The sequence below is a fragment of the Thunnus thynnus genome, chromosome 11, assembly GCF_963924715.1.
Source record: "Thunnus thynnus chromosome 11, fThuThy2.1, whole genome shotgun sequence".
NCBI lineage: Eukaryota > Metazoa > Chordata > Actinopteri > Scombriformes > Scombridae > Thunnus > Thunnus thynnus.
This window is the reverse complement of record NC_089527.1, coordinates 19,695,513-19,709,119: the sequence shown is the minus strand read 5'-3', so window position 1 is coordinate 19,709,119 and position 13,607 is coordinate 19,695,513. Positions and strand designations below refer to the sequence as shown.

The window sequence follows — 13,607 nt, the reverse complement described above, 5'->3', positions numbered from 1 at the left end:
ATCAGCTGTACAACGAATTTTACAGCAGTTGGAAAATGGGTAAAATTGATAATTTAACTCTAATCCGTTTTACATGAAACTGTGTGTTGGGCTGACTCAAAGTCCCAGGTCTGTGGGTGAGATTTGTGTGTGTTTGCAACCACTGGTTTTTCCAATGCATGCTGCACTAAACCAGGCGTGGTACACATCATGCTGTTCTGCTCTTGCTGCTCTCTGCATGGACTGTATGTGCTGTAATATACAGTTAGCACTCACTGTCACTTCACTGTGATTTCATCATTTCATATGACAGATTGTAGAATTCATGTTAGCAAATCTGAAGACTAGAAAACCTTGCACTATGATCAGGGACTACATTTCAAAACAGTGTATTAGTTTACAGTATTTTTACAGCTCACTTTGTCACTATTACGGGTAAACTGAATGTAAAACCGATTAGTATTCATTGACTGAATCTTCTTTATGTTTCCTCATTACCAACAATAACAGAATCACAGTGTCACAAGGCTGTTTATTCAGATCTTAACATTCGTAATCTTTTTTTATATTTAATTTTTGGCAAGACCTAGAACGTACTGCATGAATTCTTATTTTTCTACCCTTCCCCCCTTGTCTCTCTCACTCAGTCTCTCATTTGTTCACTCACTCCAGATGCTCACTGGACCTTTTTATGCTGCTTTTCTCCAGATTTATATTAATCTAACAATGTATATATGTCACACTAGAGTCAATAAAGATGACCTTTATGAAGTGGGATTTCAGAATCTTCTTTGTGTGACCCCAGCAATGTCATCTGGTGAACATTGTAGACTTTTCCCCCTCATCCTCCCTGTAGTGTAGTGTTGTAGCGTTGGTTGGTCCTCTGAATGACTGTAGAGGGTTTTGTTGCTTACACTCATTTGAAGCAATCTTGTAGATGTTTGTATTTGTTTGAGTTTGTGGTTTCCACTCATTCCCTCTGTAGTATTAAAAATAAATCCCTCCCAGAGTTGAGCAAATTGCAGCCCCGGAGTTGCACTGGTCTGTGTACATGTAATTGCTGCTGTGTTTTTTTGTGCCGACGCACCAGACGACATCAGAGAGAGGTGGGCAAGTTTCTGCTAAAACATAGTAAGTAAGCTCAGTGGGCATTGTGGGTGTAGATGACACAAAGTAAGCTGTTCCTCTTGATCATCCTGCAGTATGTGTCTCAGCTTGTGTATTGATTGACGTTGCACAAAGGCTGTCAGAGCTGTCTGGACTATAGAGTGAGTCATGGCTGATTTTTCACTTTCTAAAGGCAAGTCCCCAGCAGAACATCATTATGTTTTTCTGTGTGGCTGAGGAAGACTGATCCTGGGTCAGACAGCTTCTGTAAATAATTGGTTGGTAAAGTCTCGCAGAATGAGTGAAGTTTATCATGTTGGATTATGAATTGAAGCCAGGTTAATGACTGATTATGTATACCTGACTCCATATGAATTCTCAGAAAGTGAAAGTAGTTGAGTGCAAATGCTAAGAAGAGTTTTGCCCAGATCTGGTATATTGTTGAGTTTTCATGCGTGCTTGAATCACTAACTTTTGATTTTTTCTCCTCTCACTGCTGCTACTAAATTACCCTCGTGCAGGAGTGGTGTCCAACAGCCCTCACCTGTCTGCATCCTCCGGTCACTCGCACAGCATGGTCAACGGTCAGAAGTCACTAGATCTGTGCAGTCACAGTCCAGACGGCCGGCAACCTTCACCCCTCACCAGCCCGCTCCTCAATGACGCCTGCAGTGTTCGCACTGACGATGAAGACGAGGTTCGCAGGAAGGTTTGTTGCTTAATGAGGAGCCTCTGATAATAAAATCAGCAATAAATACTCTTATGAGATGCTTTGTTGCATCAGTTCTTACATTTAAGCTAATTCTGTAGTTAAAGCTACTGTCATATGCTCAAAATAGCTCCAGACCTAGACTACCTGTCCTAAATAATTCTCCACTGGGACTGAAGCGGAGTATTTTCCACTAAATCCACTCCGGGAAATAGGACGGGTCATACAACAAACGAAGCACCAAACACTAGCTGAACTGTGTTTTTGCTCAGTGTCCTCTCTCTCTTGTTATGCCTTTGCAGAGGTTTCCAACAGATCGAGCCTACTTCATCGCAAAGGAGCTGCTGACCACAGAAAGGACGTATCTGAAGGACCTGGAGGTGGTGACCGTGGTAAGACAGGCCAAGTTTGCACGCCAGCACGTCGCTCTACTGTTTGTTGTCTCCTGCGCTGTCCTCTGGGGAGAAAACATTGATTATTCCGGTTAGCTGCTCCATTACAGAGCACCCGCCAAAACACAGGCAGGCAGTGACACAGGAATATTTTGGCAGATGCGATTAAATTTTTTTTTATTCATTCACCACACTCGCGCTCTGAAATGCATTTATCTGTCTCACTCAAGGCCGTGAATACTAAACTGTGTTTGTGTTTAAAGAGATAGATGGATACAGCTGCATGTTCCTTCTGCATGCGACTCCCTTGTTTCAGTCCGCTCCTTTGGATTTCAGTGGCAGAGTACAAGCATATGGACATCATTTAATTTGATCATATCTCAGTGGAGATGCAGTAGAAAACAGGATATTAAATGTGCACCACTCCTTCAACTGCAAACGAGGAGGACGTTTTTAGGAGGCGGTGCTGCTGTTGTCTGATCCGATACACGCATGTGGAGAAAATGCATCACTCCTGTTTTTCACCGACTGTTTTAAAAGCTGCAGCCTTTTTCATCTTGTAATTTTCAGAGAAGCCTTTAACACATCTCATAAATATTTGGGTTGGCTCTTGTCCTTGTTCTTTTTTCAGCCGTGTGTGTGCGTGCTGTCTCCCTTCCCATACACTGGCTGCTGCCGGTGAAGTCATCTGAACAACAGCTGGTGCCCCCCCGGCCTTCTTCTCAAACCCTTCTAGAAACACTCGCTTTTCCAAAAAACCCACTTCCCTTTCCCATCACGTCACTTTAATAAGGCTATTTTCTGTCTGCTGTGCCCAAACGCACAAAATGCAACATTTGGTTTCAATCTGACTTAATGAAACAACAGTGTTAAGAATGATTGGCTATTGATTCTTCCATTCATCCTAGGGCAATTAAAGGATTTAAGAGACCTTACAAGGCTGAAGTGCAACAGCAGAAACAAAGACAGAAGGATTTTGGAGGCATCCTGGGAAAATCTTCATTAGCATGTCATTGATCTTTGACCATTTCTATGATCTTGAACAACCCTTTACAGGCTTGAGACCAGAATATCTGGACTTGAGTTACCTGATGTCATCAAGAGCTAACCATTGCACTGCAGTTTAATACTTGATTTGTCCACTTTTAAAGGTTTTCATACCTATTACATCCAAGTAACTGGTCACTTTGTTCTGAACCAGAAAATAGTCTAAAATAGCTCTGGCATCGCTCTTGGTAATTGTGGAATTCCCTTTCATTTCAGAGCGGAGAGGTTCTGGACTCTCAAAGCCATCACAGACCAACTGAAAGATTAAAAGATTTCATCTCTGGTTTCTAACTTTACCCAAGAGATGTTCACGGTTCATAATTCTCTGAGTTGCACCATGTTAAATTGCTTGAGTGCTCACTATATGCTTGTATTTTTGATCTCAGTCTTTCCAGAGCGCTGTAGGGCAGGATGAGGCGACTCCAGACTCTCTGAAGAACACAATCCTCTCCACCTTCGAGCCTCTGCACAAGTTCCACACAGGCTTTCTCAGGGAGGTGGAGCAGCGGCTGGCTCTGTGGTGAGACTCTGCCCCCCCACCGCCCCCCCGATTTGTCCCCGCAGGGTTTAGATGACATCCAGTGATGTGTTGGTTTGGTTTTGATCCGATTTTTCACAACTTATACGCCCCCTTTTTAATGAGTTTTATTGGCATTTAGTCTGACAGGGCAACTCGGTCCCTTTAGATGACCTTAGGAGCTATCGTCTCCATGGTAACAGTCATGCTGCACCAATGCTGGCCTTTTCTTGCCGGTGGGTTTCTGCTGTCTGATCTCCTTAATGATGTTGTGCTTTATCTAACACACACTGAATCACACACACACACACACACACACAGACATGCACACAGTGATGCATAAAGCTCGTTAGGCTGTCAGAATTTACAGCCATTAAGTGCAGACATGCAGTATTTTTATTTCAAAGCCTGTATCCAAATTAAAACTGAAAGTGATATTAGAGTCTACTCCGCTGATAGGAACCGCACTCAGATGTGCATGTAAATTATCTAGCACTGCATGTGTCTCTTTTTTCATTTTGCATATTCAAATATTAGTAGTTATGTACCATTGTTGTTGTGATCATGATTAGAAAGCTGTGTGTCATAGGTGAGGAAAGGTGTTGTTTTACAGACAGATAGAGAAATATTTCACCAAAGATCTGTTAGGCTACTGTTATAATGTCATACCAAATAATCAAATATTCTGAATGAATCCGGTTATGGCAGCACATTAACTCTTGCACCCTGTATGGGGAAAGTCATGCTCAAGGGAGACACCTGCTGGTGGATTTCTTTCTTAAAGTTTTAAAGACCTCTCACCAACTTCATTGGAATTTTTCTTGTGTAAGGTGACACTTCGCTGAATAATCAATGAGCTTTAAGTGCTTTTGTGTAGCTTAGTCAATTAATTCCCTGTCTACGATCGCTCTATAAAGTTTCAGAGATAAAAAACTGCTGATGTTTATCTGTTTTAGGGAAGGACGTTCCAATGCTCACATTAAAGGAGACTACCAGCGCATTGGAGATGTCATGCTGAAGAACCTTCAAGGCTTGAAAGTGAGGCACTACTCTATGTTAAATTCTGCTGTGTGTCTGTAATTACAGTAATGCACTGATGCTCATGTATGTGCAACATCTTCTAACTTAAATCTGTCTATAGCCGCTGACAGCAAACCTACATAAGCAGTCTGAAGTTCTGGTGGAGCTGGAGAAGGCGTGCAAGGCGTCCCGCAAGTTAGAGGGTCTCTGCAGGGATTTTGAGCTGCAAAAGGTCTGCTACATCCCCCTCAATGTCTTCATTCTGCGGCCTCTGCACCGCCTCATTCACTACAAGCAGATCTTGGAGCGTCTGTGCAAACACTACCCAGCTACTCATGTGGATTTCAGAGACTGCAGAGGTAGCACGCTCACGCTTTGTGTTTTCAAAGAGGCATGTTTACCAAGGTCTTCTAGTGCAGCAGAATAATCTAAAAACATTATACTGTCTGTAGCCGCTCTGGCAGATGTGTCTGAGGTGGTGGACCAGCTCCAGGGAAGCATAATCAAGATGGAGAACTTCCAGAAGCTTTTGGAGCTGAGGAAAGATTTGATTGGCACTGACAATCTTGTTGTTCCTGGTCGGGTGAGTTTAAAGATTGAGGTTTTTAACTCTATATCTGACTTTTTCAACATCTACTTGATATTACATTTTATAGCAGTAAAGTACAGTCTGTGTCTAATGAATGACTCATGTTTTCTCTTTTCTTAGGAGTTCATCAGGTTAGGCTGCCTCAGCAAACTGTCTGGAAAAGGCCTACAGCAACGAATGTTTTTCTTGGTAAAGCCGCACTCTTTGAGACTAGTTCATGTTATTGATCTAATTATTTAGCCGAATGAGCCCAGTGGAAAAAATAATCATGCTTTTATCATATACAGCTATAGATCATGCAGTTGGAAAGTCTACTACAACTTCAAAGGTTCTTGTAGGGAAAAATAACACATGTTGCTCATTTATATTCACTGTTTATTTCTTCAGGGGCTCTCAGATCATTAACATTTGTATTACCATATGGTCAAGTTTATATATTTTGTAGTTGCTATGACAAGTTGTTTGGTGTCAGAACAGACAGAAGCATATGTGCCTCCTTAGAATTTACTGGATATATACATTATATACATTAAGTTAATTTGAGCTGAAAAAACCCTCATTGCCATTTGTTTTGTAAGACCGTTCATTAACTTTTCCCTTTCTTTTTTTTTTTTGTCCCTCTCCTCTCTCCTGACTTTCTGGCGATAGTTCAACGACGTCATTTTGTACACGAGTCGAGGGATGACGGCGACCAATCAGTTCAAAGTGCACGGGCAGCTGGCGCTCCATGGCATGACAGTAAGTGTTTCTCAATTGAGCGCAAAGTGTTTCAAACGGCTGTCACCAGTTTGTCATTACTGAAAATAAGCTGCATCAAACAGCTGAACTGCAACTCTTTCAACATCTGCCCCCACCCCAACCCATACACACACACACACACACACACACACACACACACACACACACACACACGACTTTATTTCAGTATGTATACATGTCCTTCTCTCTCACTGCCTTTTCATCCTCCCTCCCTCCTTCTCTCCCTTTCTGTCTATTTTGGTCTTTGCTGTCCTAGATACCGCCGCTCTCTAATGTTTTTTCTGTGTTCTTCCACCAGATCAGAGAGAGTGAGGATGAGTGGGGTGTGCCTCATGCCTTCACATTGGTTGGACAGCAGCAGTCGGTGGTGGTTGCAGCAAGGTAAGAACAGCAGTTTTCAACCCACAGAGGCCTTGTACCTGGATCTAAAGTTAACTCAGGGTGGCCATGTGTGCATTTCTTCCTCTGGAATGTCAAGAGTTTGGTGTGGAGTCATTTGAGAACTGTCACACGTGCGCTCTCTGCACATGCTGTTGAGTTATCACTAATAATCACAAACTTGCAGAAAAACATTTTTACATTTGCATTGTACTATTTTCACTGACTAAAAGCAAAAAAATGACTTCTTTTCTTGTCTTCAAACTAACATTTTGCTAATCCGGTTTCCATGAATAAGCAGATGGCGGCTTAGTGTCTGTTGGCAGGACACCTGGACAAACATGGATCAAACACATGTTAAGGGAACAGTTTCTAACCACCCGGCCTTCCCGCTGTGACATCATGCCTGTTTTGCTCCTCGGACGTTCTGAGCTTTTTGTCTATTTGTGCATTTCTCCCGGTAGTTCTTTGACAGAGATGGAGAACTGGATGGAAGACATAAAGATGGCGATAGAGATGGCAAAAACCAGCAACGGGCCTTCATCTGACCTGCTTACCAGCAATCTGACTGACAACAGTAAGTAACTACATAAACCTACTGTTGAATATGACATGCACACTTTGTCAGGCCACAGGAAGTAGTGGTAAAGTTATTTGTTGCTCGGTCTAGGGCATTTAATTACCACCTTGCCTTATGGCTGTACCAGCTATTAACAAGCCACAACATACACTGAATGCCTTCATTTGCCAACAACAAGAAGGGATACACGCCTTACCTGAACCCAGATGAGCTCGACTTGTTCCCCGCAGCGCCACATGATTGAGCCGGCTCACACGCTCTTCTTGTTGCCAATCATACACTTAACTCAGTTTTGGTTTCAATTCATTTAGATTAACAAGTGAACGCAGACAGAAACAAAATAAAAATACTGCAGGGATGAGAGTTACCATTCATCGTCCTTCACGGTTGCAACAAAACAGTGTTGCGCTATTAGCAACACGCTGCTCTCTCTCCCTCTTGATTTCTGGCAAACAATCAAACTGACAAGCATGTAACTATGACAAACCTTAATTTGCACTGCTGCCCAACAAAAGGATAAAAAACTTAGAAAATACAGAGGTTTTGATGAATCTTGAAAAATGTAAAACAAACTATTCCCTTCCCCAGCTTGATTTTATGAATTACAAGCCGCTCAGTGTCAGCTTTGCATCGATTTGTGAATGATCTCACGTTGTCTGTGTTTTAGCGCCCTTCTCCCCTCATCACCCCGCTCATTGTCTAGCAGTAACAACCTCCTGACTTTCCCAGAATGCCCTGAGGAGTCCTCGGTGGAAGCGGAGTCTGAGGACGACATGACAGCGTCACACACCTCCCTGGAGAGGCCCGCCCCTCACCGTGGTAACACCATGGTGCACGTGTGCTGGCACAGGAACACCAGTGTGTCCATGGTGGACTTTAGCATAGCTATGGAGGTACCAGCCAAACCTCAACCTCAGACCTGCCCTTCCCCTCCTGCCTCGTTGTTTTTCTATTTCTGTTTATGAGTGTTTGCTGTATCTTAACTCACTGTGATAATGTCTCAGTGGGAACAGTATCCTCCTGTGCCACACTCCCATCACCTATTTATTTCTAATCTTAAGTATATACGTTAATGACTGTGACCTGATACACATAAAGAATTTTTAAGGCCTCTTATTTGCTGTTTACTTCAACGTTTTTTTTTTGGGGGGGGGGGTTTAAACTGGTGAAAATCATGTCAAATAATAGATACATGTGGGTGCAAATGCAATGCAGGTACTCGTTTTTTCTTGGGGGACTCTGGTACATTACAACAGATCATTTGCATTTTCATCCAAGAAAAGGACTTTCTTTACTTTAAACTACAGAATCTTCTTGCAGCAGGAATTCAACAACTTTTCTGCATGGGGACATAAAATTCAGCTGAAAATCTGCACATACATATTGTTAAAAACTGAAAATGGTAGGCCTGAGGGATTTTGCATCAATATTGTTTGAGCTGTTTTTAGATCAGTCAGTCAGTCACTGTATGCTAAAGCTGTTTATTCTCTCCAATTGCAAACTCTGTGAGGATACTGTTCCCACCTTTCCCTCCTTTGGCTAACAGTCCTTATCTTAACTCACAACTGTGGCTTTCCTGTGTGGTTCTTTCCTTTTTCTCTCCCCCACCCCTCACTTCAAAATCTCTGATCGTGTGTAAATAGAGAGGAGCAGTACGTAGATGCGCTAAACATCCTCATCTCACACCACCAGAACTGATCCTGTTTTGGGATGTAGCCTCCCTACAACCCAGCCACGCCCTGATCTAGTTCTGCTCTTCCTCTGTAGCTGTAACCACGTCCTCTTCACAGCTTTGCCTGGACACACCGCCGGCCTTCGTGTTTATCCCTGCCACTGCATGCTTGTGTTTCACCTACTCAGTCTCTGTGTTTCTGTCCTTCCCTTCCCTGTCTGTTTTTTTTCTCTCTCTCTGTCTCTCCCTCTCTTTTCCCCATGCGTCTGTGCGTTCCTCCGTGGTAGAGGACCCTAGTCCAGTCAGTGAGAATAAGGCCCCCTCGGTGGGGCCCCCCAGTGGCCAGGGACCAGTGCCTCTGTGTGTTATCTGCTGGTACCGTGTTCAGAGCCTCTCCTTTAGTGAATCCTGCAGGAGTCTAGAGGTAAAGGAGCCAGGCAGACAGGAGAGGCCCCGTGTGTGTGCTTACTTGAACTGCACCGTACGAAGACAAGTTACAAAGTGCTTTATAGAAATAAAACATGGGATTAAAGTTGATGTGGTGCCTCATACTGTACAGATTAGTGACCTCTTGATTGGTTTTATAGACATTTGTGATTCATAGCTTCAAATTCGTGGCACTATGATCATTAAACATAATGTACAATAATAAGAGCCAACAAATGTAGTTCCTGTTTTACAATTACTAAATGTTTATCTTTTTTTTAAAGCAAAAGTAGATTTAAGGTTTATTTGGAAGTGCAAAATAAGAAGGATGAGGCTGGCCATATACTGTATTTTTGTGATTGTCAACAACTGCCATGAAATGACCAAAGCCAACAATGTGTTTGTGTTTGTTTCTGACTTACCTGCTCTTCTGTGGCACTCACCCACTGAAGATGTAAATATTTAAAAGCAGGTCACAAATAATTAACTTTCTTATTTTTAAATAGGCTAAATACTTACTTAATAGAGCTGGGTACTGTTTTTAGCAAATGTTTCTCAAATAAGAGTAAATGGTGTATTTCTGGGGGACTATTTTCAGCTACAGATTAATGCATTCAGTAGTTGTTGCTCTAGTGAGTGTTTCTGGCAGCAGGACAGTGTCTGTAGGTCAATAAACTACAGTTCCCATGTTCATCCTAATAAAGAAACATGCACCCAGTGCAACAGTGTTTTAAATAGTTTTTAGACAACATTGGAGGTCGACTGGCACAAAGTGGTATGCTAAACCTGACATTAATGACAAGCAGTACTTGTTAGTTGGATCAATCAGTTGTCAAGTTTTAGTGTTTTCTTTTGATTTGTTGACAATAAGAAAAATATAGAATATTACAAGACTTATCCTTTAATTTCATGAATCCCTTTTCCACATTTTCAGTCAAAAATCCAAGTATGTTATTAGTGGTCTTATGATGTTTGCGGATTTATAAAGTTGCAGATTTCAAACTTGCTGTCTTTTGTATTTGTAGAATCAGTTGTCAGGAAACTTACTGAGGAAGTTCAAGAACAGCAACGGCTGGCAGAAGCTCTGGGTGGTCTTCACCAACTTCAGCCTGTTTTTCTACAAGTCACACCAGGTGATGAACATTCACTCTCAACCTCCTGTTTTATATCCAGTGAACACACCACAACCTCTTCCCCACATTAATATCCCTCCTCACTCTGCGCCAGGCAAAGTGTTTACACTACACTGCCCTTAAAAGCATCACATGTCTGTGCAGAATGTCAAATCTGTCCGCTACATTAGAGATGAACAAACTTTCCCATGCAATTTTTCATCTTGCTTCTTGCCTGAGAAAATGTTTGGTGAATGTCTTTGAGCTACAGATACTGTTAGTTTTAAGCTTCCATAGACAAGTTAGATTATTTTTCAGTCAAACAAAGCGCCACCAGCAACCCCACTGTAAATTAAAGGCTCTAAAATTCAGATATGGAAGATTTAAAAATTGTGTATCATCATGTAAAAAAATTCATGTGTATTAATCATGTAAAATGCCAATATAATGTCAGGGGCATGTTTAAAAAACAAAGGGTTAAAACTAATATAGAAAATCATTATATTTCTGTTAGAGGGGAGAATTTTGCAAGAGAAGTTGAAAATGTTTTAAGACAGTAAAAATGTATGATTAGAATAACATGTTTGCATCATATGGAAAGTAATAAGGACTGTAAAATTTTGTCTGATGTTGCTTTTGGACATCAAATAGGTTGTGTTTTGTAAAAAGGGTTGGTGCACTCCAGTGTATATCTTTCTAGTTTTCTTTAATTTTTATCTCAGTTGTGTAATTATTTACATATATTTAATTAGAATTCTTATCTCAACTCTGCCTTCAGGACGATTATCCACTTGCCAGCCTTCCTCTGCTGGGTTACTCCGTCACCATCCCGTCAGAGTCTGAAAACATCCACAAGGACTATGTCTTTAAACTGCATTTCAAGTCCCACGTCTACTACTTCCGATCGGAGAGTGAATACACTTTTGAAAGGTACAGCTTACCCTATTGTACAGATTTTTAAGAGGTATTTGCAGTTTTTGTTGTATCCTGGATATCAGAGAACTGATAAGAAAAAACCCTTTGTCTGCCCGCAGGTGGATGGAGGTCATCCGCAGTGCAACGGTCCCCTCCAGTCGAGCTCGCGTACTGAACAGCAAAGAGTCCCATCCTCACTGAGTTGGCTCACCTCGTTTCCACACGCCGTCTCCCTTGGGTGGCATCTGCCCTTCCTGTTACCTGGACTCTTTGCTTTTCTTTCTACACATATCTGGGACATTTGTACATGTGTCCATGCACATTTGGTGCTTTTTAATGCTTTAATGGTGACATGTCCGCTGGTTTAGACTGCATCAAAGACTGCATTTTTTGGCATTTTTACTCAACTCTGAAACCTCTTTTTAAGGATGTCATTTTATACTGTTTTCTAATGGTCTGAACCACTTCCTATCTTTCTGGTTTTACATGTTGTCATTGGTTGTTTTTACAGCAGGAACATGTTGATATGAATATTCAGCATTCTTTCGTCAATAGTTAAACTATCACTGCATTGTCATAAAGTTTTTGTCTACTTGTTCATTTTACTGAAAACGGCTGCTTTGAAAATGTCCTGCAACTTCAGTGCCAAACTGATTTATATCAATTTGCTGGACTTTTTAATGCTATTTTGTTACATCGGGGACGAGGAGTGTCTCCTATACTGTATTCCATAAAATTTAAAATCATGTCAAACAGGCCACCCTTTAAAAATCAATGCTCTGTCCACACCTGGCCCAGCACAATGTGTTCTTGTCAAAAAAAAAGAAAGATGAAAATATAAACTATTTTGTTGTATTATTGACATAATCCTAGGATTGATCAATAAGTGGCCAGGGTAGCTGCCATCAACACTAATGCCATTTCAAGTAAATATTCTATTTGCTGATCTTTGTTGTATAAATACGTCTCAGTTTTGCTTTTTTTTTTAAATTAACTCTGTATGAGAAAATGTGAGACATGTTCATAATCATTGTATTATGAAGGTAAGTGTAATTGAAAGCTTTAAAGATTATGTGTGAAACTAAATAGAAACTTTCAGTTCCAAGCGCCGTTGCCCTCACTGAACTTAGGCTGCTCCCGTATACAGACACCAGATCTTTTTATGGGTCTAAATGAATGGAAATATGCATTTGACAGGGTTTTGCAGTGAAGCATATGAGATGGAAAACCTCAGTTCTGCTTAGAAATGCAGCGTTTTTCCAGACAACAGAGAGCTCTTTGGAAATGAAAGCAATAAAAAAAAAAACTTTCAAACTTAGACTTTTGTTGCTTGTGTTGTTTTTTAGGATTTGATGTTTTTAACAGAATCACATCAGTTCGCTGTGAAAATACAGTGAGACAGCTCTTCAAGTGTGTTTACAGCTGTGACCTACAGATGGCATCATTGATCAAGATGTTGGTTCAGTCCAGCCACAACCACAATGTCCTTTAAAATGTGTCGCCAATGTATAGTAAAACCAGTAAGCAATGTTTAAAGCCTTGTTTTCTCTAGAGTGTCCTCTCACCAAAATATGTATTCATGTCATTAAGTAATTCTCCTAAACCTACATTCAGCTCTCCATGTCAAAAGAAGGTTGACGCCTCTCCATGGATGCACAAAATGGTAAAATATGATATCAGCTTACTGAAATCTAACCTGATTATCCAAAAGGGAGTTTCCAACACTGCTTACGTGCACATCTTTGTATTTCTCAGTCTAGTTCTAGAGAATCTTAGTGATAATCACCCCATGTTATGTAAAAAAATGTGAGAAATATGAAGATTTTGTTGACAAAGGAAAGCAATATCAAAATGACATGTATTCAACAAAGAAAAACAGTCAATGCTGCTGCTTTTATATAAAGACATGTCTGTGTGTGTGTAGTAGTAGTAGAGGTAATAGTTTATTGCAGTTAATAAATGTAAAAGATCAGCTCCTTCCTTTTCCATACAGCATCAAATAATTAATTGGAAGTTAAAGAAAAAATAGTTTTCCATCATGTTTTTCTTTGGAATCAGACAATTATGACCTGTGAAGTTCAGATTTGGTGTTAACTTGTCACACCTTTGAAATAGAAGTCTGATCTCTTATTACATTATATTATATGATATTAACCCATCTAGTCCTGAAAATGTGTTCTAGTGTGAGTTCAAATGTGTATTTAGATGCCTGAGGGAGCGACGGAGAGACACTCTGGGAGACACTAGAGACTGTAGAGAGCACACTTTCTCTACAGTCTCTAGTGTCTTTAGAGTCTCTTAAGTCATTCATACTGGAAGTGCTTGCTGTCCAAAGTCCAGGCCCAGCACAGGAGTGGGCAGGCCTTTAAGCCGGTGAGGGGCGGAGTGCGCCGATGAGACAGCCA

General features: G+C 41.1%; 1 protein-coding gene across 4 annotated transcripts in view; it reads left to right on the top strand.

The window, feature by feature from the left end:
* Nucleotides 1–12,520, top strand: part of LOC137192730 (FERM, ARHGEF and pleckstrin domain-containing protein 1-like) — a 51,236-nt gene extending 38,716 nt beyond the window's left edge. Inside the window, exons 14-27 of one of the 4 annotated variants that reach the window (XM_067603636.1) lie at nt 1,608–1,795; nt 2,098–2,187; nt 3,621–3,754; nt 4,708–4,789; nt 4,893–5,130; nt 5,224–5,354; nt 5,481–5,549; nt 6,009–6,098; nt 6,418–6,500; nt 6,962–7,074; nt 7,807–7,970; nt 10,201–10,308; nt 11,066–11,217; nt 11,322–12,520. In XM_067603636.1, coding sequence (XP_067459737.1) covers nt 1,608–1,795; nt 2,098–2,187; nt 3,621–3,754; nt 4,708–4,789; nt 4,893–5,130; nt 5,224–5,354; nt 5,481–5,549; nt 6,009–6,098; nt 6,418–6,500; nt 6,962–7,074; nt 7,807–7,970; nt 10,201–10,308; nt 11,066–11,217; nt 11,322–11,403 — 1,724 coding nt within the window. In that variant the 3' untranslated portion in view covers nt 11,404–12,520. Of the gene's footprint in view, nt 1–1,607; nt 1,796–2,097; nt 2,188–3,620; nt 3,755–4,707; nt 4,790–4,892; nt 5,131–5,223; nt 5,355–5,480; nt 5,550–6,008; nt 6,099–6,417; nt 6,501–6,961; nt 7,075–7,744; nt 7,971–9,036; nt 9,174–10,200; nt 10,309–11,065; nt 11,218–11,321 lie in introns of those variants that run through there. The other 3 variants (XR_010930618.1, XM_067603637.1, XM_067603638.1) reach the window with 3 other exon arrangements.
* The last annotated feature ends 1,087 nt before the right edge of the window (nt 12,521–13,607 follow it).